The following is a 26,590-nucleotide window of genomic DNA, read 5'->3' on the forward strand; positions in this document are numbered from 1 at the left end:
AGGTTGCTTTTACACCTTCTTGTTTAATCATCTACTATTGCAAACAGCAACATATATGCCTCTGACTGTCCCTCGCAATAGATGACAGTCTCTGACTTTTAGTTCAGCTGGAGAAGACAGTGCCAGGCATAAAACCATAACATTTGTTGTAAACCATAAGTAAATAGGTCAGATTTGAATGTAATGGGAAGGAGAGTGAATTACTCAAATGTAAGATGCAATACAAGTGTTCTGTTTTGTAGGGGGAAAAAAAGGTTTATTTAAAACCAACTAGTTAGTTGCCAGTGTCAGCCTGAAAGTCTTGAGATCTTAAAGCTTTTCATATTTAATTCATAGCCTACATAAGAACATAAACTGATAAATTGGGAGATTCATATTTACATTTGTTTTGTTTTTTTGTGGGACACTAAGCACTCTGGTGACATAATGACTAGTCTTCCAGGGAACGGCCAACACCCTGTTTTACAATATTTCACCAAAGGTAATGAGTATTGATCACTTCATTATCATTCATGCGGCAACAACTTTAGTTATGTACAACACAAAGCAAACGAATCTAGCAATGATTGGTCTACAAGAAACATTGTTTGATGCAACCTGATGAGCCTTGAGCAAATATCTAATATGACCTTGGCCAATCGCACACATTTTTCCTTTACTCTGCTGAAGCTGTCTAATCAAACAGAGATAATCTGATGGCACCATTGAATTATGAGCCTTTTTTTTTTTTTTTTTTTTTTTTTTTTTTTTTTTTAGATAGAACGCAAACTAGCTAAATTATTCTGTAGTTGTAATTATCCAATAATATATGGGTATGTCAACTCTAGTATATATATATATTTTTTTAAATGTGTAGATAATTGTCTTGTCCAAGAAAACAGTTATACCAACAACAAGAATAGGAATACCAGCAACAAAACACAAACGAATAATAATAATAATAATAATGTAGAAATAAAATGATAATTCTGTCGCTAAAATCATTGCTCACTTTGGCTTATGAGACCATATTTGCACAGACATTGTGTCCCTATTGTGTTCGTTGAATTCGTTTTACATCGTGGGGTCAAAGTACATGGAGGCAGCCTGATAAAGACTCTCTTTGTAGTGGCCTGGCATGCAATAAATAGGCTAGTATAAGATATTTCATATATACTGTAGGAAAGCATTTATTCCCGTAATTAATTGTAAGGCTGTGGTTTCGATACGTGTATTCAGTTTTTTTTTTAGCTGTTTATTTTAATTGACGGTGATGTTAATTTTTCTTTCCTTATTTCAATGAACAGCAGTGATAACTGTGATATATGCCTAATGTGTGTGAAATACATTTCACCCATGCTCGCAATATTTCATATAATCAAAGAGAGGCTTTATGATCTCTCTTTAGGGCTTCTGTAAGGTAAATAGGCCTTATTTAATATATGTGATTTTGCGTCTTACTTAAAAAAAAAAAAAACATTATCATTAATGTTATTGTTGATGATGACGACGACGATGATGATATTGCCTAGGCCTATATTTATTTGTAAACAACAATGCGATTTGTTTATTGTATTTGTTTTAATTAATGGAATTAGTGCGATTAGTTCCTAATTATCACAGATGCATATTTATTTGACATTTCTTTAATTCTAAACCAGAAGTTCCGTTTTCGTCCTAAAAATAAATTGTTGTTTGGTTTCTCTAAATGAAAGAAGGCAGATTTTATTTCACTGCGTCTTTGATTATTACTATGAGACAGACATATCAGAGCCGCTCATCTGTCAGATCATATTCACACGTGCTCCTAAACTGTCTCATAGCGACTGTAGGCTACTAAACTATTGACAAATACTCAATTTGCAAGCGACTATATATTGCACAGTCATTTTTTTTCCTCATATAGTGACAAGAGATATATTTATTTAAATAATAACCCCTGGTGCACAATAAGCAATACACTGTCTTAAACAGCCTACATCATATAAAACAACAACGCAACTTTTTTTTTCTTGTAAAACATTTTTACAATGGCTTCAGATACTTGTTTTTGACAAACAGTGTTCTGAAATTATTTATCGATGTATTATTACAACTATCGTTAATAATATAGCATATAAATAAATATTACGTTTTTTAAATTATGACATGCATGGGTGTTTAACTCGATTGTGCAATAACAACTCATAACTCAAATAATAGCCTATAATAATTCAGTGTTATCGAATAAACTGAACAACAAAAGAGTCACAGACTTTCAAATGATTCATCTAATTGACAACCTCCAATACTTGATCAGGTCACAATACAATGTATATTCTGCTTGAATGAATTATCTGCTGTGCAAAGTGAAGCACTCAGTAATGCCTATTGCCCGCTGGGTGTTTGTGTAGGATTTCTCGCAATCCTAAACGATGCCCCATCGTCTTAGATGAACTAATTAGCAACGAGCCTAATTTGCATAGCACAGACAAAGTTCAACATCAAAACAAATAGAAGAGTAAAGTGATTTCATCATTCTGTTTTCGTGATTACCCTCGCATTAAACAATTTTACACAATTAAAATACAACATAAAATGTATTCCTAAGAGCTTATTATCGTTCAGATTTGGATACGGATTTTAGTCATCGAAAAGGCTTTTTTTTTTCTCGCTTACATTTTTAAACTGTAACATTGGCAGTATAATTTTTTTTAAAGAACTGCTATAAATTAAATCGACCGGCAAATTAGGCTGGCACCACTTATGAACTGCTTAGAAATTATTGCTTTAAATTAGGCTACAATTTCAACCAACTTGCACTTGTCCTTCATAGAAAAATATATAGGCTAGGCTATAAAAGTCCGCTGAACCAAACAATATGTTCCGTCCCTTTGAGAAAATGTAGTTGGATTATAAAACTTGCATTTTCCATTGGACATCAAGGACATCACAACTAAGTAAGGTGGAAAGTGAAGAGCAGCACCCCTATCGAGCAGATGTGTTTGCTCAAGCTGGAATCCAATCAGAGGCTCGGAGCACAGGAGGCACCTCCTCTCTTAAACATCGTCACGAGTGAACAGAGAACTTTCATTCCTAATAGTTCTCCAAGTCCTGCAACTACATAACCGCTGGATCCTGCGAACACAAACTTATGGCAAACCACCAATAGGTCAGTGGAGACTTTTTTCTTCTCACATATATAAATGTCTTCTCCTGCTTTTGTCAAACTTGTCTTGGTGTTGAGTTCGGTGCCAGCTGAGGAGAGCCTAAATCATTTCGGGTATTGTTTTTTTTTTTTTCTTCTTTACCCTGCCTCTCTCTCTCTTATCTTTTGTGGGTCTTATCAAGTGGTTATCTCTTTTCTGCAAAGACATATTACGTTTAGTTTCCTATCTGTTACGTTGTGTGCGTTTTTTTTTTTTTTTTTTGACACGGATGGATTCAGATCTTCGGTGTAAAGCCCTGTATGGGGTGTGCATGTGCGTACGCATGTGTTTTCTGGGAATATAGTGAAGTTGTGTTCAGTCAATCACGTCATGCAGCTCAACTTTCAAATGTAGAATATTACAAATGGCACAACAATCATGAATTAGTTGAGTAGGTTTGTACTTGACTGTTGCGCGCTTTCTGAAGTGAAACTCTCCATCCGCTATAAAAGAAAAAGTTGCGCAAATTTGAAAACTTGTTTTGTTTGCTTAATGATTTGAGATCCTCTAAAAGTAACATATTTGCGTTCTCTCGTTTCGTTTTTCGCATTTATATTATTCTCCCCAACGTATCTCACATTTCATGTTCTCATTTTCAGCGCATTCTGCCTCTGTATTTTCCACATACTGTGAGAAATAAAAGGGATCCTGGATGGACCTGGGTGATAACAGCTGGTCCATGGTCAAGCGCGAAGTGTCCAGCAGCAGCCCAGGGTCTCCGGCTGAGCAGAGCTACCTGAACACTGACCGCAGGGACCGGCTGAGATCACCGGCGCCGACGCACCTGGACGCGGTGGGAACGCGTCGCGCCGAGGGCAGGCCCCTACACTCCTACGTCCACTTTGGCCATCCCAACAACGCCCTGTCCAATTCTGACGACGTTACACTCTTCACGGATTTAGACCAGGGCAACAAACTCATCATCTCAGGTGGGCACACCAGGGAGACGCATAAGGGAGGCTTAATTGTGGACCCTACCGACATGTATCAGACCCTGGCCATCGCCGCGGCCCAGAGTCAGGCCGGTTATAACGACACGCCATCGGCCGGTTACATGCACTCCAACCCTAATTCTCCCGTTTATGTGCCGACGTCTCGCGTTGGAACGATGATACCGAGTTTATCGTACCTGCAACCCAGCGCGTCATCGCAGTCGAGCCATGCGGTCAGCAGTCATTCGGTCTGGTCACAGTCCGCCCCAGAGAGCCCATCCTACAGCACTGGAAGCCCACATACCTCCAACCGTTTCCACTACTCCCCCAGTCCGCCTATGAATAACGGCACAACGAGGGATACCAGCTATACGAATCCTCTGAATGTAAACAGTCGAGACCAGTACCTTTCACGGCCGATAAGTGGATCTTACACAAGCCCGTATCCTCCGTATGTTGCACCGCAGCTATCACAGTTACCGGCGGCGTGGCCCGCGGGGCCCTTCGAGAACTCCATGCTGCATTCCCTGCAGTCCAGAAGCGCACCGCTGTCTATCAGGGGGCCAAACGGAGGTAAGCTATGGCTGTTCATCATGTCAAAAATCTTTTTTGGCTGTGAATTTCAAAACCTATGTTTCTCTGACATTTTGGGCAGCGTGTGAATAATTCAATTATTATTATTATGAACCTACTATTATCATCATCATTATTGTTATTAGACTATATTTGTAATAAATGTATGTATGTAGCCTATTTGTTTGTTTGTTAAACGGCTGCTAAATGATTAAATGTTAAGGCACAGGTAATTTTCGGGGTGCAATCGTTTTAATATGGCGCCATTCTCACACATAGATCAATGTCAGAAAGATTTTTAAAACACAACATTAAAGTTGTGTGATTTATTTGTAATACTTCTATCAAATGTCTTAGGCCTATATATATATGCAGCTTGTTTGGCGACAGGTGAAAACACGAGCTATCGGACTTTTTTTTTTTTTTTTGAAAATAGGTATCGTTACAGAAACAACAGGTGGAACCTTTTGCCATGCGTGTGTGAAAAAAAAACAATAACGTTTTATTAAGAAACTAAAATAGATTGCTGTATGTTGTGTAATATAGGCTATCTGGCTATTTGTAAGAAATCAAAAGGAATGCATTTAATTGACTAATTCTATCGTTTCAAACCAAAGTTCAAAGTTCAAATCACAAAGAATGTTTACAACAACAGAGACAGACAGCTGTGTATAGTCTAATTAAACTTTTGATGATAACGCCATTTACAAGTTTGAAATTATTTTAACAAAAAATAAATCCGAGGCTACACTCTAAAAAATGCTGGGTTGTTTCAACCCAACTTTGGGTCAAATATGGACTAACCCAACTTTTGGGTTAAATTTTTACATTAAAATTTTAACCCAAAAGTTGGGTTAGTCCATATTTGACCCAAAGTTGGGTTGAAACAACCCAGCATTTTTTAGAGTGTATCAACGAAGTTCTGTTGTATCTTTTAGTATAGCTAAAGTTTCTGATTATAGCTATGCATTAGTGGCCGTGTTACTGGTGTGCATGTTATATAAATAATTGCGATTAAAATAAAAATAGGTAGGTAATTACAAGCTGTAAATAATAGTAGGGCCTACACAAAATAACAAAGTGGACATTTCAGTCTAAATTTAATTAAGAGAAAAGAGTTGCAGAGGAAACCAATAATCACATCTGTCATTAATGCTATTAGTCTGTTACAATGTGTCATGTCTGCGCAATTAATTTGGCACACATTGAAGTTGATGGTGAATGTGATGTTGACTGACGGGGAACTGTCTGTGTCTCAGATTTGCTGGAGGACATGATGGAGAGCCGCGAGTGCGTCAACTGCGGCTCCATTTCCACCCCGCTGTGGAGACGCGACGGCACGGGTCACTTTCTCTGTAACGCCTGCGGTCTGTACAGCAAAATGAATGGACTCAGCCGACCATTAATTAAACCTCAGAAGCGTATGGTGAGCACCGACTCGATGAGCTACTTAACCACTCAATTTCCTGCCTATTTATTTCAAACAATAGCCAGAGGTTATCTGGGAACATCTTCACAGGTCTACTCCCATAATAAACGCTATTTGTATTGGCGAGACAAGTTTGCATGCATTGAGCATTAATTGTTTAGGCTACAAAAAGAGAGTGCGCATGCATATATTTTATTATTTTTTAATGTAACATTTTACAAATATATTTGTGCAATCGAAGCCCCTTTTATTCTATTGTTTATGATTATGAAATTTACTTTGCATTAAACATCAAGTAAAAGAAAAAAATCGATTAAAATAAAATACATTTAAACATAAATTAATTGAACATTAACAGCCCACATCTATTTAATTCTACCACTTTGGATTCATAAATCTAAGAGACTTTAGCTTCACCATTATCAATTAATGACAATGTTAATTGCTTTTGCCTCCAGTCGTCTTCAAGGCGGATTGGCCTGTCTTGCGCGAACTGCCAGACCAGCACTACAACATTGTGGCGCAGAAACGCAGACGGAGAACCCGTGTGCAACGCGTGTGGACTTTACACAAAGTTACACGGGGTAGGCTATATTGGATGTCTCATGAAAACAAGATTTGATACAATTGAAAAATATATATATACAATTAAAATAAACAGGGGAAAGCCACAGGTGTCATTACAGTATTTTAAAATCTGATTTCATGTTTTTAGGTGCCCAGACCCCTTGCCATGAAGAAAGAAGGTATTCAGACAAGGAAAAGAAAACCAAAAACCTTGAACAAAACAAAGGGATCATCTGGTATGTTAAATAATAATCATAATAATAATAATGAAACAAAAACTCAATCAGACGAGTTCAAATCTTTAATGGATAATCCCACCAAGGTTAAGTGTGAGTTAAGTGTGTGAGAACTAACTGGTTAAAATTATTCACAGGAAGTAGTTCTGTCCCCATGACTCCAACTTCTTCATCGTCTTCTAATTCAGAGGAGTGCACAAAGAACAGTCCTTCATCAACGCAGGTGCCTGTAACATCAGTAAGTTAATACCCTTATTTTTTTTGCTGCATTTGTGTAGCAAATGTTCAGAATTACAATGAGTCAACAATGTACCAAACCTTACAGCTAAAAAGTTGCTAGTGCTTGATAAACAATTTTTCTGCATTACTCATCAAACTTGCAACACTTTGTGCTTTTAAGGCATCATACAAATAGACCATTTCATTACAACGACTGGTTTGCTTTTTATTTGTCATGCTCACATTCTCTGGTTTGATCCAGCTCAACTCTTCAACGCTGGTGGGCCAAGTCGATGTTCCAGGCACGACGGGATCCATGGTGAAATATAACGGCCAGGAGAGTCTGTACACGAATGTAGGCCTGACGTCCACAGCTGACGTGGCAACCTCTGTTAGAGGGGACACTTGGTGCCCCATGGCCTTGGCTTAAACCCTGGCATTATGGGATGGGAGCCATTTGCTGTCCTTCAGCTCTCTAGAACGTCCCTTAAAATCTGGCAGGGTGTGGGGTGTCATCTGTTTTTGGTCTGTGTTAGTGATCTTGAGCATAGGCTTGATCTGTTCCAAATACTCCCGTTTTTGTTTGACCCGTGGAATACTGGACATCCACGATGGAGATTACCTTTGCTACTCTGCACTAGAGGATGACACTTGAGAGCGTCTGCTTTAACACTACTTTCAGAGCACACCCTGCACCATGAATGTTGCTCGGAGTGGATCAAAAATGCTTTTTTTGAAAGTAGAGTTGTACATATCAGTACTAACGGATACTTCGCCCTTCTGGAAAGACGAGGTTGTTGATTGGATTGTGGTGATCTGAAGAGAAAACGGTTGATCTGTCTGAAACTGGAATTGAAGATAAAGTGTCAAGGTGTTCTTATCGATGAATGCAAACATATTTATGAAGCTACGGTTGTTCAAATAATGGATATATTTGTCAATAAAGATAATGTCAAATAGAGTAGGACTGAAGCCTTGCCCTTCCTTTGATATCTTTTGTTTCAAGCATGATGTTGTTGCAGTGGATGTTGCTCACTAATCTGCACACCTTCTATGTGAAATTTAAAAAAAAACGAGAAGAAAAAAAAAGCTCTTAGAAGACTGAACTGTTTTGTGATGGTTTAACACAGGGTATCAAAGATCACAAGAACTCACACGAGACTTGTAGTGTTTTGTTCGATTACGCATTTGACTAGAGATCACTATTATATGAAAATGGTCTAATCAAAATTCATAGTAAAGAAAATCAGTTTGTTCTTTCGAACATACGTGGAGAAATCCAGCTGGAGTAAATCATCAGCAAAGCATAAATAAAATGACCTTTATATCTCTGTTAGAACAAACGGCGCTCAGGATTTCTTTTCTGATGCATTTTTTTTGTTACAATATAAAACTGCAAAAAAGTTTTGCTGCAATGATTTCGGATTTAATACTACCTAACGTATGACATTGATGTGTGAATATCAGTGCATATTGCTGTTTATTTGTTTTTTTACTTTCAGCGTGATACACTTCTATGGTCACTACTTTAGCTGATGAAGGAACAATGTTAAATCTGCATCTCGCTTTCACAAATTGTTGAATGTTTTAGAGAGAAAAATGTGTGCCAGAATCAATCAGTAGTGAAAGTTTCTTGAGAGTTACTTTCTAAACCAAAAACATAATGCACAATGACAGTAATGAATGAGCTATCTAAAGAGTTTAATTCACTGATGAAAGAGTCAGTCTCAAGTGGTTTTGGTGTCCATGATTTACTGCCTCTGATCTGTTAAACAGTTACCCAACTACAAGTTTCCCATGTAAACATCTTATGGCTTTGAAATTGGGGATTAAAGGAGCACCAGAAGAGCCTTCTTCAAATGATTACTTCTTAGAGTAGCAGAGTAATTCCATGACAGTGACATTTTTGGACAAGCTTTTTGTGTCATAGAGACAATGTGTGAACAAGACAAGAAACATTTAGCTATCATTGTGATTCTCCACTCTTATAACCTCTAGAATTATTTATTTCTGCAATGTAGTGTGTTTGTTAGAGGTATTTGTTTATTTTATTTGAATTAACGTATTTGTATTTTACGGTTGTTTTTTTTTTTTTTTTGTAATAATTTCAGTTCCAAATTTTCTCCATTATTGCCATCTGGGTTAAACAGATTTATTTGTTATGGTTTTGTCTGGAAATGATTCAAATTATATGTTGAATTGCAAAGTGTGTTTTCCTTCTTTTTGTAGGTTGTAAGGTTCAAACCTTCTAGTTCTTATGAAAGGTTCTTTGTACTCATCACATGAACCACTGGAACCACATAATTTGTACTTATGATAATTGAATCAAAATGATTTTCCATTTTTAGTCATCACCAGTCATGAAGCAAATTTTTATGGTAAAAATGTTCTTAAACCATTGACTCTCCCAATTGTTTTCCAGTGACAAGGATGTCATTGTTGGATTTTTTTTTCTATTCATCAGATTAGTTCATTAACACTGGAACAATAAATAAGAGCCATGACTAAAGTGGTTGTTTTTCCCATCCGTTATTTTTGTTGTATTCAAATTGTTTTAATTGAATCGAGTATTAATCAATATTGTTAAATAAGCTTATTTTTGCATTGATTTTCTAGCCACTCATAGGCCAGCTGTTTGCTCATGGATCAGATTGTTTTGTTTGTTGGTACATTGACGCAAATTAAAAACTTGAAATTTGTATTTCAATAATAGTCACTTTTCAGATATATTTTTATTTCTTTTGTTTCTTTTATTATAATCACATTAGTTTAGTTCATGAATGATACACATGATCAAAATATTGACCTAAAATTGCCAGAATTGAATTTGGGTCAGTAATGAACATCAATGTTAAAATGAAATATTGTGTGACACGTTTCTAGTGCATGTGAAGACTTCTTAAGCCAGAGCCCAGCCCAAATGAGTTATTGGTTTATGTGAACTCTTGACATTTGAATGTGCTGATCTTTGCCTTAAGGTTGCACTTTGATTTACAACAGATTGATGACGTCTCGGCTCCAATAGATTGCAGCTCTCTGATGTCATTTCTTGTGCTGTTTGTGATTCTGGTGAATCAAACCAATAGACACGGCATGCTTTGTCGTACTGATACACCATGTTGACAACATTTCTTTTGCTTCGGATCACTGAAAGAAATCTATGCGGGAAAGAACAGAGACCCAGAACCAGTTATTGCATTGTATCTTTGTCATAAACATCTTTTTTTGTAGTACATCCAGTATATATGATCATCTCATTTGTTTCAAATCTTTCTTTACATTGTTTCAAATTCAGTTAATGTTTCGGTTTTGTCTAAAATCGTAAATCCCTTTGTCTGTTTGTTGGTTGCAACACCATAACACCAGCCCATACTAGTATTTCCACAGAGCAAGAGTTGCTCCCTGCTGCCCTTTTGAACTACATTTGCCCTCTTTGCTTCAGAGAGAAGTACCAGCCACAACATAAAGCTCAATAACTCAGAAACACACTCCATTAATAACAGCTTTGGCACAGCCCAACAGAATTCACTTAGACTGCACTAACGTCACATTACATTCCAGCTCCGCTCTCCTGTCACCTACCGCTCCAGCGTTGATTAAGATTTATTCTTATGCATTCTGGTTATCTGCCCAGGGTGTATGACATATTGCTATGCGGTTTATTGGGGGCTGGGATCTGTGAAGGATTTCAGAAAATTCTTCTCTTTGTGATTGAGGGCTGGGAGTGGCAATCTGTGCCAAGACGCTCCATGCAAGCACGGTTCTGGAGGTACAATCTGATATGGCATATCCAACTGCTTCTTTCAATGTGTAGGATCTGTAATACCAGAACAACACACTGCAAAACAAATCATATTATTAATGAGTATTTTGCCTCAGTATTTGTATGTGTGTGTCTGTCTCAATTTTTGTCCAAAAGTGTCAAGTGTAAATATCTAAAAAGATACATTTAGTGGAGAAGAAACATTGCTTAAGACCTGTTTTCAGAAACATCTAATTCAAAGCTATATTTTGTCTTACTACACTGGAAGATTTTTATTTACTTGTTTTATGTGTAAACAAGTAAAGACAGGCAGTACAGATAGACAAAACAAACATAGTCAAAATGCAGTATATGAAAACCTAATGTAAAAAGCAGTGCTACTTCTCAAGTAAATTTATCATGTTTTGAGCATTTTTAGATATTTTACTGTTTTTTTTATATTTTTACCGTTTTTTTTGTTTTGTTTTTTTTTGCAGTCCAGAGCTATTTTTTATCCATGGGATGACGCTTGAGACATTTAGTGGGTTATTTGTTTATAGTTTATTAATTCTTGAGAGAGAGAGAGAGAGTGTTATATACTAAAAAAAATAAAAAATAAACTTTTTTTTAATAATTAGAGAAATAATCTGGGGATTATTCTGATATTGTATTTGTTAAAAATACCATATCATATGGTAAATTGTTAAAAATGGGAATATGTTTCACTGTGAAAAAAAAGAAAAAGAAAAAAAGATCATGATTTTAGCTTTAAAAATCCTACACTTAAAAAAATGCTGTATGATTTACTTTCATTTCACTTAAAAATTGGTAGTACATTTTACAAATAATTGCAAAGAAATGGCAAGTAACACATTGAATTAAATGTGAAATTTTGAAGTAGAAAGACTGAAAAATGTTTTTCTTGTAAAATATGTTGCAATAATCTTTGAAAGAACTTTTTTTTACAGTGTACTGTAAAAATGTTAATTGGTTAATGGTAAGTTCCCTTACTCTGTTGAACTGTAATATAGCTCTAATGGGACATTTCATGGAATTTTCAGTAAATACATAGGTTCAATACCACTAAATACAGTTTTCTGAAACGGAAAAAGAAAAGGACATCTTATAATATATAGTAAAAAACAGTGTTGGGGGTAACTCATTACAAGTAACGCGAGTTACATAATCAGATTACTTTTTTCAAGCAACTAGTAAAGTAACAAACAATTCACTGACATGATGGTTTTTAAATAACTATATTAACTTAGTTTTACTTATCAGTTATGCACATTTATGTTACATAGTTGTTAAATTCATGTTTAATGCATTATATTAGTGTCATGTGTGTTACCATGATGGTGTTTTGCATTTGTGTGTATGACAATGTGCATCTTCTATATATTGGTATTTACCCTCATCTTGTGGATTCATCACATTGCTTTCTCACAACCACCTGTGTTTGTCATTATAAAGGTAAAATGCATTTGAGTAATTTGGTATATTAACATTATTTCCACAATGAAGTATACATTTTTTATTACTGTACATTTCATTTCAATTTTTACAACTTAAAATGATGCTCTAATTTTTTACTGTAAAATTCTAGCAACCACAGCCGCTGTTTTTACTGTAAATATTGCTTTCAATATGTCAACACCAAAGAACATTTTTTATTTCAACCCACAGCTGAGGACAAGGTCTTCACAATACCAAACATGCTCTGAATATTTCTTTGTCTGTGAACTTGTGTACTGGTGTGTTTAAGTTTGGGACAAGACATACTGTGTTCCTAAAAATAAGTACACTAGCGTTAATAAAAGACACAAATCACACAACTGAGACTATAATCAGTCTGAATACTTGTTCAGAAGGATAAGGAACTGACTAAAATATATATGGTCAACGGTCAAGCATTCACATGTATGTCTTCTTGGAGCTTTAAGAGACATTCGCCTTTTCATCTGGTCTTGTAGAGCTTCAGATGTCACCTGGGGAATCCGATTTAAATGTCCTTCAGAGCTGAACATGACATTGTCTATTGCACTTTAATCAATCAATTTTCACTTCACTGTGCACTACACTGCAGATATGCACAATATAATGTTTCCCTTTAAATTAACAATGAGTTTTGCTTTAGTTCCACAGCCTCTGATGTCCAGTACTGAACTCTGTATTTGGACAGTGAGTAAAAGGGTCAGTGTCACCCTCTCCTCTCTGGGGTGGAGTTGAAAGTCCACCCTGTGCCAGAGTAAACATGGAGGAGGTCTCAGGACGAAGAGCGGAGAGCCTTAGGCTGTTTGAAAATGGGTGAAGAATAGTTTTCCCCTAGGGGGAGTTACCCAACGGATCTCAGTGAGGCGCTGTCTGTGTCCACAGGCTCCGGAAGAGATGGGATCACTGATGCAGCCCTTGAGGATTTCTAGTAAAATTCAGCCCAATTTCCAACTGATCTTTCCCTAAACAAACAGGCCTGGCACTCTGAAAAAGGAAATCCTGGGGATATTTCCTTAGAAATATGTGTAACAAATTTCTATGACATATTACAAAGGAATGAAAATATAATGGAATAATGAAGACATGGCAGTTCTGTGAAGCCTTTATTTTTTATCACAAAATACTGTGTGTGTGTGTGTGTGTGTGTGTGTGTGTGTGTGTTTTGTAGTGTGACAATAAAGAATGTATTCCTTATTATAGCCTATGGCACATGTATGGAATGTGCATTACATTTTAAAAAGGAAAATAATAAGTTAAAAACATTAACATTAAGATTTCTTTGTTTTATAAACATTCAAAAGTGTGATTGGTTTTGCAGCTAGATATGACCTTAGGCCCTGCTGGCAGATGCTGTAACTACATGATTGTGTCTTGAAAACAAAAAAAACAAAAACAGTTTTTTCACTGACAGCCATAACCAAGTAACCATGTAATACTGAAAATAATTGTTTTGAATTGTAATCATTTTTTGACACACGATCAGTTGCATGGCCGAGCATCTAGATGAATAGGATTGCTAATGGATAGCTTTCTCTGGGTATTTTAGATATCCTTGGTTACACCTAAAATTTGAATTTTGGCTAACAAAGAATTTTGATGAAGCGCGAATGTGGAAGGAGATGAGTGAGTGATTGAAGAAAGTGCAGGAAGCGAAGCCATTGGTTCTGTTTTTGTTTTTGGTGCTACTCTCCAGATGTCAAATATGAGGAAGTCAAGGTGAAGGGAAATTAGAACGAACGTAGAAAAAGCTAGGTATATTGTGGAGCATGAGGGAAGGGCAAAAGTACAGGTCTTTAGTCTTGAAGAGCGGAAACGCAAGCATTAGTCATAACTGACAATTGACTTCTGCATGGCCTCCAATAATGATATGGAGGATATGACACTTCCACTTCCACAAGCTCTGTTTGCAAGGGCAATTGCGTATAGAATTTGTCCCAAGAGGCAGACTAACCTTCCTGAGAAACTCTTAATTTTAGAAAGGCACATCTCAAATAAAAACATTGCTTTCTTTATATTAGTACTTTTCATTGTTCTCACTCAAGTGTGATTCGAAAAACTGCTGTTGACAAACCCAGACTGCTGTCTTTATTCTAACAATAATTGGCTAACACTAAAGCTCATCTCACATCTTAAATGTTGAGAATTCATATTCTTATTCTTAATGGATAGACACCAAGTATTGGACAGTTTATTAAAATAATATCCAGCAATATAAACAATTATTAAGGAAATACATATTCAAATTGCTAGTATATTTAGTTCAAACCTAAATATATACAAAATATGTTACAAAATATACATTTACAATCTAAAAATACATTTTGTATGAGTGTAAACAGTGTTTTAAAAATGTATTTTGTACAATATGAATATATTTGATTGAAAATATAGGAAATTTGTCAAAAATAAGAAAATATTAGTAGCTATGTATATCAAAATATATTTAGAAAATATATATTAGCAATATTGTTTTTTCAGTATATTTTAAAACATATTTTGCTTTAAAATTGTGTATAACTTCAGATATAAACCATATTGTGAGGAAGTTCACAGTGCAATCTGACTTGCTTTTCTTTAAAGATTGCCCATTGCAAAGAAAACAGGGGTAGGTTTTTACTCGACATTGTGCCAAACTAGACATGCTGTTTCCAAGAGTAAACATAAAAAGCATGAAACAGAGATCACAGTCATTTTTTTACTTGTTTTGAAGTCTCTGAACACTTTTAGTTTGAAAATGCACTCATAGGCCAAAGTACAGCAGTTTGACAGTCAGATGCACTAGCGGCTGTGTTAAGAAGAGTGATCCTCTAATGTTATTTTCCCAGTTTCCTTTTCACCTTCTTTCCCCTATTTCAGAACCGTGTCTGTGAGCTGCCCCACTAAATCATGAAGCTCATTTAAGTATTTTCTCCGAATACTCCAGACATAATCCAAGTTTTTGCAGGGGTTCACAGCGAGGTCACTGCTATCTCTCCTCTCCCACTAGCTCAACAGTCATCTCACATCCAAGAGGCTTGGAGCTGAGTTCAACACATTGGTCTATGGGAAACTGTGCTCGCCGCCAATTGCAATACTTCCCGGCGTATTTCTGTCGAAGCTCAAGCCTTTTAAAAACAACACAATCACTGAACTCATTGAAGCCCCATTTGAATCAATTACCTATTTGTCAACAAACCAAATTCGAATCATTTTTAACAGAGGAAGGGGATTGTTGTCGAATACAAGCCATGCCTAAGCGGCAGAAAATGAGATAGATTAATCAATTGAAATGTACATTTATTTCATCTATTTTTTGTGTGATCATTAAAGGCTACCGTTCTAATGATAGATAGTCAGGACCATATAATGTGAGTGAGGTATAATCTTGTCTGTTTTTTTAAATGAAAGAGTTTCAAACTAATGTCAATAAACAGAGCAGCACCTGAAGGTTTTTTTTTGTGATTGATGGTGTATAGGTTAAGAACCTGTATAACTTTTAAGATTAATTTTTAGTTAGATCACGACAACTCTCTGAATAGTTTTAGCATGTTAATGGATATGACAATGTTCATGCATTTGGTCTTGGCAGATTAGATCTGCTAAACACGCTGCCAGTAGATATACAGACATGCTGCTGTGAGCATATAAAATATGCTGCTGCTGCTACATAAATAGACATACATAAAAATCCTGTAGCAGATCTAGACAGGTGGAGCTGGGGGAGGTGGAGGGTTTCAGAGGAACTCTAACCAGCTTGTGCCATTTTAGTAAATGATGTGACTGCTAGCAGATTGCATGTAAAGGACCTATCAGCATGTGCCATCTAGAGTGTCATTACTGATCTAAATATAGGGTAATTCATCCAAAAGTTAATAATGAACGTCATTATTCAATTTTGTCTGTAGAAAAAGATGCAATGAACTCAATGAAAATTCAAAAAAATTAGTAACACTTTATTTTAAGGTGTCCTTGTTACACACGTTACTTGTACTTCATCAGGAAACACGGTGTTAGCTTTCAGTGTTATGCTGATGATACTCAGCTCTATATTTCTTCGTGGCCCGGCGAAACATACCAATTTGAACGGAATGCATAGTTGATATAAAAAACTGGATGACAAGTAATTTCTTACTGCTAAATTCTGAAAAAACAGAGGTGTTAATTATAAGACCTAAACACTCTGCACGTAATAACCTAGAACACTGTCTAACACTTGAAGAGAGGACCTCTATAGCCCTGAATGTCAGCGGAGATCAGGACAACTAGATGAGCCCCAGAGACGGACACCGGCACAAGACCACAGGAACCAGATGAGTCCTCTGCACAATGTGACTTTGCTGCAGTCTGGAACTAAACTGTTGGTTTCGTCTGGCCAGAGGAGAACCTTTGGTTTCTCCCAAGGTTTTTTTCTCCATTCTGTCACCGATGGAGTTTTGGTTCCTTGCCGCTGTCGCCTCTGGCTTGCTTAGTTGGGGACACTTAATTTCCAGCGATATCGTCGACTTGATTGCACAGACACTATTTAAACTGAACTGAGCTGGATGATGACATCACTGAATTCAATGATGAACTGCCTTTAACTGAAAATTGAGTGTTTATTATTGTCATTTTGCAATTTTCTTAATTAATGCTGTACAGTTGCTTTGACACAATCTGCATTGTTAAAAGCGCTATGTAAATAAAGGTGACTTGACTTGACTATTTTAATAACAATAAATGCATAATTACATGCAAGTAACCCTAAGCCAAAGCCTAATTGTAATCTAACCATATAGTAAGTACATGTAGTTAATTAATATTACTCCGTACTTAAATGTATAATTACACTGTAACAGGGACACCTTAAAATAAAGTGTAACCAATTATTTTTATGCAAATGATCTCTTTAACACACGACAACCGCTGCTTGTTCCTAAATGGTTTATGAGACGACAAACTAATCTACATAAATGAATAACAAGGGCTCCTCTGTGCTCTGTATAAGCATGTTTATCACACTGCCAGTTACACAAAAAGCAGCTTTGGTTATTTGTGCCTCTTGCGATAGAGTGGTCTCTGTATGTGAGATTCTAAGTTGTTCTAGGACTGCCCTTCTAAACTATCAGCAGTCCCCCGGGAGCCAATAATAAACTGATAACAAGACAAGAAACCAGAGTAAATCAGGGATGACGTAAGACAGGATACAGCTCAGAGAGACACAGTTCAGGAACTATAGTAAGATACAGACAACCTGTTGGCTGTAGAGTATGGACACTTTTACAACCCCCTTGTTTACAGCAACGCTTTGTTTTTTTTATCCAAATCTTATTATTTTATGATGTAAGCATGCATTATTAATGCTGCTTAAGTGTATTGTATTTAAGTAAGGTTCTGTTTTGAAGATGTGCAGATGTTGGTTTTATCAACAATATTTTTTTTTTGTACCAAGTTAGACAAATATACGACCTTTTCCTGGATCCTTACAGAGAAGGACCATGCAGACCTCTTGGCCAAGGCTGCCTATTAATTACCCACAGGACTTTAAAATTTCCTGTTTTCCCCTCCTTAATTAAGCTAATCTGCCCTGAACTTTAAAGAGAGGAAATACCTAGAAATAGTTCCCAATTTTCAGCACATTCAATTATTTTGTGCCGAGTAGCAGATTGCATCAAATCGTGTCAACGCAGAGATCAACAGTGCTTGATCCTAGGGGGAAATGATGTCTGTCATTTCTTCCTTTGCCATAAAGGGTAATGTGGGAATTTTTCAGAAGGAACAGTGCCTGCCGTGGGCATGGCCAGTGCCCAAGCTGTATGTGCTCAAGGTCAGGGCCATCCACCATCGATCTCTGACCATTATGTTTATTATCATTTCTTGCACTTACTCACTGAGTGTAGAGAAGAATTGTTGACTTATGCTCCCTGTTACTTTTCCTCCCTTATTCACAATGTCTCACACTTCCAATGAAAATTCATTGAGTGACGATTTAAGAGGAACTTTCTTGTGAAAAACAGGGAATTCCTTCTGTCAACTAGTTCCCTCTAAAAACACCTGCTTAATTGACCTTGACCCTCAGTCTTTTGCCCTCCCATTCTGACAACATTCTCATAATCACAAAAAATCATTAGTGGGGTCTCCACAGCCACAAGTCAACTCCACTGTTTTCGTAAATGCAGTATATTCACACTTTTCAACTGTGAACTGAAACTCTTCTCCAGCCTCACCCTTCTGTTACTCAAAAGGAAGTAATGAAAGACAGTAGGAAGACATTTTTACCACACTGGAGTTTTCAAAGCTGAACAAAACAAGACTGACTAATACAATATTCATTAATAATTACAATATTGCCAGCAATTGTAATTTTTTGTCATCATCACACAGTACCTTTTGACCAAGTGAAATATTTAAAAGCACTGATGGAACATAATGTTCATAGCTCACAATAACAATACAATAACATTACAATAGCAGTTACCAATATCATTTTGTTTTGGTTACAGCTGCCATTAATTCCACATTCTGGATATGCGCCAATGGAATTGGGATTTTCCAATCTAGGGTGTTCCAACATTCCCATTATCCTACATAGGACAAGTGGTTTGGAAAATGGATTAATGGGATTGGGAGTTAGACTGAAGGATCAGAGAATTAGTGCAAATGATTGAATAAGACTACTGAAAACTGCTTCATGAGGAGAACTTTATTCTCTTAGAGTTTTATATTTTTAATATATATTTTTTTATAAATATATTAAGGTAACCACCTAACAAACTTAAAGGGGTCATATGATGCTATTTTAAAGATCATTATTTTGTGTATTTGATGTAACAGAATATGTTTATTTACAGAATATTATTTTTCAAATACTGTACATTATTGTAGGTCCTCTATGCCCCAACTGCCAACATTTTGAATTCGATAGGTACGGTTTTAAGTATTCTAAGTATTTTAAGTAATTTAAATTGTATTCTGAGAAGTACAACATAAAATTAAGAATGAAGTGTGCACCCAGTCTGATGGTGAAAATCTGCGACATTGTTACACAGTCTCTGTGCATCACAACTATGTAAAGGCTGCCTGCCCCCTACAGAAAACAGGTGGGTTATCACATCACTAACATTTATTTAACCTTTTTCTCCTGTGGAGAGCTAAAGAGGAGGGTGCAGTAGGGGCTGGCTTCTCTTTTTAGAGATATTATTATATACAGTCCGCTAAAAATGTCCCATACAATAAACCTACAATGATGCTTACTCTAACAGATTCATGTTTGTGTACACAAAAACTTGCGGTAGCCTAACACAACATACACATTATTCTAAATCAGTTTGAATACATGAACACATTGCTTTGCTGCTCTGTCCTAAACCGCCATTTCACATTTAGTTCCTTGCTTTCATACAGTACATGAAACAGGAGGATGATTTCGCCACAGTGAAGGATTCTCATGTGCATTTATGTCGGCCTGTTTTGGAATTAACGGCAAAACTCCCCACTCCCACATATCCCTGTGTGCTTGCTGGGACGTTTTTTTTTTCTCAGATTCATCACTCACTAGCCAAAAAACTAAGGCTGATACCAAAATAAATAGTGAGTGTTTTGAGTAGACAGAATTTTAGAGCTTTTAAATATGATGCTGTAAATATGGAAGAAATGAGGACCGTCATTTAAGTCTGGGGAGTTTCTCTAGCATGCTTTAGAACTGTTTAGTTTGTTATCCTAAAGCTCGGAAGAGAACTATTCAAGCCATGTGCTCCTTAAGGAATTTCAGTTGGGATTTTAGAATAGCATTTGTTATTGTACAAAAGTTTCAAAATTCACCATTCTAATACCCCGTATAAATTCCAGAGGAAGCCCATGGCAAATGCAAAAATAGCCCTGTGGGTGAGCGTGTAAAATGACTGGATAGCACTATAATGGTCTATGATCGTGTATTAGACATGAAGATGAATGCCTTCAATCAAGTTAAGTTAATCTGAGTAGTCTTCATTTATAGTAGTAGTCCAAAATTTAATCAAGAAGGAAACTTAAAAATCCCTAAAATCATTATTGAAGTTTTATAGACCTTCTTCATCAGAGAAACAAGTGTGCAGCCATCTTTAGAATTTAGTCTTTTAACTTACTTTTTTTGTGGTAGCTCTATTGCATCACTGTTGAAGATCAATTAGCTGGTGAAGTGGATTTACTTATTGTAGAGTTAACGAAAGTGGTAACACTTTAGTATAGGGACTAATTCTCACTGTTAACCAGTTGCTTATTAGCATGCCTATTATTAACATCTTGGCTCTTTATTAGTTCTTATAAAGCATATATTCTGCATGACTATTCTACATCCCTAATCCTACCCAATACCTAAACTTAACAACTACCTTACTAACTATTAATGAGCAGCAAATTAGGAGTTTATTGAGGCAAAACAAAGTCATACTATAGTTAATGGCTTGTTAATAGCGAGAATTGGACCTTAAAATAAAGTGCGACCACAATGTTCTGTACAAACTGTAATGTTCGAAGCCGATGTCATAACAAATGTCAGTAGACCAGGAGGATTTTAAAACGTCTGGTTCATTCATAAAGTTGTACGATCTTACCTTCACACTGTGGAAATACAAACTGAAGACAGAAGACGATGAACGCAGTGCTGAAAAGGGGCGAAGTCACATAAGGTCTATACCTATGAGCCCACGTCTACTAGCTTTAAGGATACCTCTATGATAGCACACCACTAAAGTTCACAAAATTAACTTTTTTAGTAGATGTACACATTAAAAGTTGCAATGAAAATGGAGTTTCAACAAATCTTTTTTAATAGGACTTGGTTCCATGGTTGACTGAATGGAGGTAGATATAAATGCCAGCTTGTAGCTGATTTTAAGAAAGAGGCAGGGTTTAAGTGGACTAAGGGGCCACAGAACAGTTTTTTTTCCATTCTACTGCGCTACTTTCCATTGTTTTTCTAGGTAAACATGCACTTTAGACAGATGTGTTTGACCATTGTGCTCGAGTCAAATGTCTTTAGACTTGCCATTCTAAAAATGCAGCGCTCAAGTTAAAAAGTAAAAAAAAAAAAGCATCTTGAGGCCTTTCATTTTCCCCTCATTCCATTGCCTGCATCTCACAGTTTTTAAAGCTAAAATGCCTGAAATGACTGGAGAAGTTCGGAATATGTCACCAGAGAGAAGTCTATCATTTCACATAAAGATCAAGTTATCACATTTTTATTCAAAATATTTAAATCACTTTTTGGTCAAAACATGTTAAAATAAAATGTCAAACCAGTTGTTCACAATAACATGCATTTAGAAATCAGATGGACCACCAATATTGATGGGTCATCTTGCACTGCACAAATCTTCATTCAATCAAATGCTAAAATAATGGACAGAAAACAACCCCTCGTCAAGCAATTTCAAGTGTGAAGACAAACTCAGTGATCTTTGCCACATTCCTACATTATCTCGCATGAAGCACAAATGAACTGTACAATTTTCAACCATTTCTGTTTTTGATTCTTTTCTTGTAGACTCTCAAAAATGTGTTTCTTTTGGAAATCAAGCCCCACCAGAATTCTGAATGTCTGTGACTTGCTAAGACACTCACCTCTCATGCCTTCCACTAGGCATCCTCTTGTCTTTGTTTGACTCTGCTCCTAAACACCTGTCACTCTGCTGTAGCACTGCGGTCCCCGTGTGAGGTCCCCTTCCACAGTCTATTGAACGCTCTCTCAAGCAGAACACTTCAGTAGATCCCCCTGCCCTCCCATCCTTAATGGCTCAGTTCCAGGCTTTTACTGCAGGCTGCCCAGGTCCCTAAAACATCAATGATTTGTTTATAATTAGCCCTGGCACCTCTTCGCTACTTAGAGAGTACTTGTTTTTCAAAAAGGGCAGGGGGCTCAGTTGATGGATGGGTTGAAGGTGGCTGTGCAGAACCTAAGTGAGAGGGTCTAGAGCTGTGGTGAGGTTGGTCGCATTCCTTGCAAGCCACCCGGAGTCGTAGCTGACAGGGCGATAGCGATAATAACCAAGTAGAGGTGGTCTTTTGGGGCTGCTTAACTGGGCCTTGTATTCAGTCACTCAGTTTGAGTATGCAGCAGAAGAGGACCTGAAAGGAAACATGGTGCCCAAGCCTGGCAGTCAGGAACGTTTATGCTCACTGGATGCTCGATTAATAAACACAGGTGTTTATATCAAGATGTGTGAGGTATAAATACACTTTGTGTGGTCCCTGAAGTTTACATGGCTGATGGGCTAAAGTACATCTTTGCACCCTCCTCTGATTGTTTACCAGCAAGGACAATATCCATGGGAACATTACACACAACCCGTCAGCTTTGTAAATGAGCTCATCTCTGGACAATTAATCATTGAGTATTTGGGACGTTTAACAGGATGATGTTTGGAGGACGTCACCTGAGATGGTAAATGCTATTGAATACATCATATGATATTTACATAGTGCAGCTCAGCGCTCACTTTATAATTGTGTCATATTGCATAGTGAAGGCAGTAGAGATAAAACCAGTGTTGGACAAGATATTCAAAAAATATAACTAGTTAAGCAACAAACTAGAAAATCAGTTAAGCTAAAATGAAAGCTTACATGGAAAATACAACATAGCTAGCTAAACACAGCTTGCTACATTTGAGTTACTTATTGTTTTCACTTAGTTCATGCTGTCAGTGTTTGGGATTGATAACCGCATTTACTTACAGGTGTGAGTGTCGAAATGTCCTGTTTACACAGCAACTTATAGCGGCTTAAATACTGTCTGTATTAACGTGCGACAGAAGTCAAGATCGGACCTATTGGTGAATATCACCTGTAACCAACAGTCACTAAAGTAAAACTGTAAAGTTTTATAACACATAACTCAACAAAAGTCCAGTCGAGACGCAAGTTTATCTATCAAGCAGATCACATGTGAATACCAAAATTTTATTTTAAGGTGTCCTTGTTACAGTTTAATTGTACATTTATGTGCTGAGCAATATTTATTAACTACATTACTATATGGTTAGGGTCAGGATTAGGGTTTGGCTTAGGGTTACTTGCATGTAATTTAGGCATAAATTATTGTTATTATAATAGTAAGTACATGTAAGATGTGTAACAAGGACACCTTAAAATAAAGTGTTACCCAAATAAATGTAATAGTAATCAGTTACGGTTACTGAGAAAAAAAAAGTGTAATTAAATTACTGTTACTTATGAAAATGTTAACAACTACAAAGGGGGTTACATCTGATTTTTTTTTTTCACACACACCCACATACAGGTTTAATCGGATTTCTTTCATAAATTGCATTGACTGCTCTAAAATATGAGAAACTAATGATTCAGTAGTTTAGGACACATGCTTATTCAATAACTGTATTATTTCCTATTTGGGGTTTTGTATATGCTTTATGCTTTAAGATTATAAACAATTTTTTTCCAAGCCATTGTTAGATGCCAGTGTTTCCTGTCATAGCTATGCAAAGATTTGATTTCAAAAACAATATCAGCTACAGTACTAAAATATTTCTTGTTATGGTTTTAAATCTGCATTTAACCTCAGAATGATCTCAAAGTAAGTCTGATTTTGTGGTGGCTGTGCTTTAAAATTTAATTATTATAATCTTAATTCAAGTGATGAAGGATTTTTAAAGTCTGACAGTAATCAGTGTTGAGTACTACTATCAGGTTAACCCTGCCTGGTTTACATGTTTGGAAATGATTAACAGTTGAAAACATTAGAAATTTAGAAAAGCAATCAAAAAGTAATCAAATGTAATCAGTTACATTACTTTAATAAAGTAATTAAAATAGTTACACTACTTATTACATTGTAGATAGCTTGGAATCTCTAACCTATTACATTTCCAAAGTAACCTTACCAACACTGTTTATGGTGACGGGGAAGGGACATGTTTGGTTCACCCTCACTGTAGTAACTGAATGTGGTTGTCACTTCCATAAAATAGCCGAACTGTGTGTAACCGAATTAATAGCTCAAATACAGAACAGACAACTATATTCTGCTGCTGTGTGAATGTGGCCTAATTAGCAGTAAACCTGTTGTCATGTGTTTGATGTCTTCAATGAGAAGATTTACTTCGGACTGCAGAATAAATATTTAAATATGTCTTTTTCACTTATTTCTATTCATTTCATGCGACTGGCAAAGTTATGGACGTGGTGACTCACTGTCCTGACACAAGGTAATGTGGGAGAGCTAGAAGGGTTAGAGCGTGAACATGCAAACCGCTTATCTGCTGGAGGAATCACTCAAATGATTCAGTGAGTGAGTGAGTCATTTACGCTGGAACTGCTCTAATAAATTAAAACTCAAACTTTTCACCTTGATAATTCATATTGGTTTGATTGATTAATTGAAAAGAAACTATTCACTAATTAAGAATGTATATATATATATATATATATATATATATTGTTAACAGTGTCTAATGTTAATTCTCTACTCACTCATTACTGTTAATGCTGATAAAATATATATCAAAGAAGATAACCTGTTCAAAAGGGTCATTGAACATTGTTCTGATTCTAAACAGCCAGTGCATGTCTTTATACAAAATAATGTCCAACAAAATGTAATGTTTTAGTATCACAACTCCGCTTAATTAGATTTGCTAAGAAAAAGCAAATGACTGATGATCTCGCTACTGAGAAATTTAATGAGCACTGTGCAATGTCCGAACTGATTGCACTATATTTTGTGTATAATCATTTTCTATTTTTAACTGTTTTAAATTAATTTTAAGCCTCTTAAATCAATTTTTAAAACATTTTCAAAGTTTTAAAATGAATTGTTTTATTGTTGTGATATTTTTTCTTTTATGTAAAGCACTTTGAATTACCATTGTGTATGAAATGTGCTATATAAATAAACTTGCCTTGCCTTGCCTTGAGAAATGTAGTTAACATTACATTTACATTTACATTTAGTCATTTAGCAGACGCTTTTATCCAAAGCGACTTACAATTGGGGGATACATAAAGCGATTCTTCTTAAGAGGCAAACAGACACAGGAAGTGGTTGTAATACCAAGTTCTTAGACATTGTTCAAATAAGTACAAGCTAGAAAGAGAAGGAATAAATAAAGAGAGAGAGTTTTTTTTAATTTTTTTTTTATGATGAAGTCAAGTAGCTTCGAAAGAGATGGGTTTTCAGCTGTCGCTTGAAAATTGTCAGGGATTCAGCATTCCGGATAGGGGTGGGAAGATCGTTCCACCAGCCAGGAGTGGTGAACGAGAATGTTCTGGAAAGTGATTTTGAGCCTCTCTGTGATGGTACCACGAGGCGTCGCTCACTAGCGGATCTCAGACTTCTGAAGGGGATGTAGATTCGTAGTAGTGAGTGGAAGTAGGCGGGTGCTGAGTCTGTGGCTGTTCTATATGCAAGCATCAATGTCTTGAACTTGATTCGAGCCGCAACCGGTAGCCAGTGCAAGGAGATAAAGAGAGGTGTAACATGGGCTCTTTTGGGCTCGTTGAAGACCAGTCGTACCGCTGCATTCTGAATCATTTGTAGAGGTTTGATTGTGCTTGATGGAAGTCCAGCCAGAAGAGCATTGCAGTAGTCCAGCCTAGAGATGACAAGGGCCTGGACAAGAAGTTGTGCAGCATGCTCCGTTAGAAAGGGCCTGAACATAATAGAAACATAATAGCTTTGAAGAAACATAATAGCTTTACTACTTTTAGTCATTCACACAAGCAATACACAGAACATATCAATGGCCCAATTATTTCTCTACATTCTCATAAAAGAACATGACACAATTTATCTGCATCTATTGGGTAGTTTTACTATGTCTGTATCAATATACGTCAAAAGCTGATGCCAAATGATGATGAATTTCATACCTAATGGCACCAGTTTGAAGCCTGTGTCTACAAATCCAGGAAACTAATCATGCCTGGGCAACTCCTTAGTGTATCACTTAGTTTGTGTTGCCATGTAATCAGCTTTCTTGTTTATTTGGCAGTATTTCAAGAGTTAAAGAAGTTCTCTTTGATTTAAATATTAAAAAGTTTGAGTATTTTCATGTTGGGAGCATACTATGCTGAAATAATAACATCTGAATGAGGGTTATTTTCATTTCCATTCCATTTCCTTCCTTCCCATGGCAGTTAACTGGACATCTCACGTGTCACCTGTTGCTGACCTTTTACCTGTAGTTGCCCTCTTACTCTCTTTCATCTAACAAGACTCTGTGTGTACAGTAGAGGTCACATTCACAGACACACACACCCTCACACCTTTCGGTGTGACG

The 26,590-nt window shown here is 36.4% G+C and overlaps 1 protein-coding gene across 2 annotated transcripts; it reads left to right on the plus strand.

The window, feature by feature from the left end:
- Positions 1 to 3,060: 3,060 nt before the first annotated feature.
- On the plus strand, positions 3,061 to 8,205 carry gata6 (GATA binding protein 6). Of its 2 annotated transcripts, none has more exons than XM_016478168.1 (7): positions 3,061 to 3,130; positions 3,767 to 4,672; positions 5,932 to 6,098; positions 6,560 to 6,685; positions 6,817 to 6,904; positions 7,042 to 7,142; positions 7,386 to 8,205. In XM_016478168.1, exons 2-7 carry the CDS (start codon positions 3,820 to 3,822, stop codon positions 7,551 to 7,553), a joined length of 1,503 nt encoding a protein of 500 aa, XP_016333654.1. In that variant the 5' UTR covers positions 3,061 to 3,130; positions 3,767 to 3,819; the 3' UTR covers positions 7,554 to 8,205. The 2 variants fall into 2 exon arrangements, with proteins under 2 accessions (XP_016333654.1, XP_016333655.1); XM_016478169.1 differs by having other exon boundaries at positions 7,042 to 7,127.
- The last annotated feature ends 18,385 nt before the right edge of the window (positions 8,206 to 26,590 follow it).

Source organism: Sinocyclocheilus anshuiensis, unplaced genomic scaffold, assembly GCF_001515605.1.
Source record: "Sinocyclocheilus anshuiensis isolate Anshui unplaced genomic scaffold, SAMN03320099.WGS_v1.1 scaffold436, whole genome shotgun sequence".
NCBI classification, from domain to species: domain Eukaryota; kingdom Metazoa; phylum Chordata; class Actinopteri; order Cypriniformes; family Cyprinidae; genus Sinocyclocheilus; species Sinocyclocheilus anshuiensis.

What these genes read in the sequence shown, in the direction of transcription:
- gata6 (XM_016478168.1), top strand. Translation starts at nt 3,820, where the DNA reads ATGGACCTGGGTGATAACAGCTGGTCCATGGTCAAGCGCGAAGTGTCC. An exon ending in CAAAACAAAGGGATCATCTG is followed by an intron (nt 6,905 to 7,041) that starts GTATGTTAAATA and finishes AATTATTCACAG; the next exon opens with GAAGTAGTTCTGTCCCCATG. An exon ending in CGCAGGTGCCTGTAACATCA is followed by an intron (nt 7,143 to 7,385) that starts GTAAGTTAATAC and finishes GGTTTGATCCAG; the next exon opens with CTCAACTCTTCAACGCTGGT.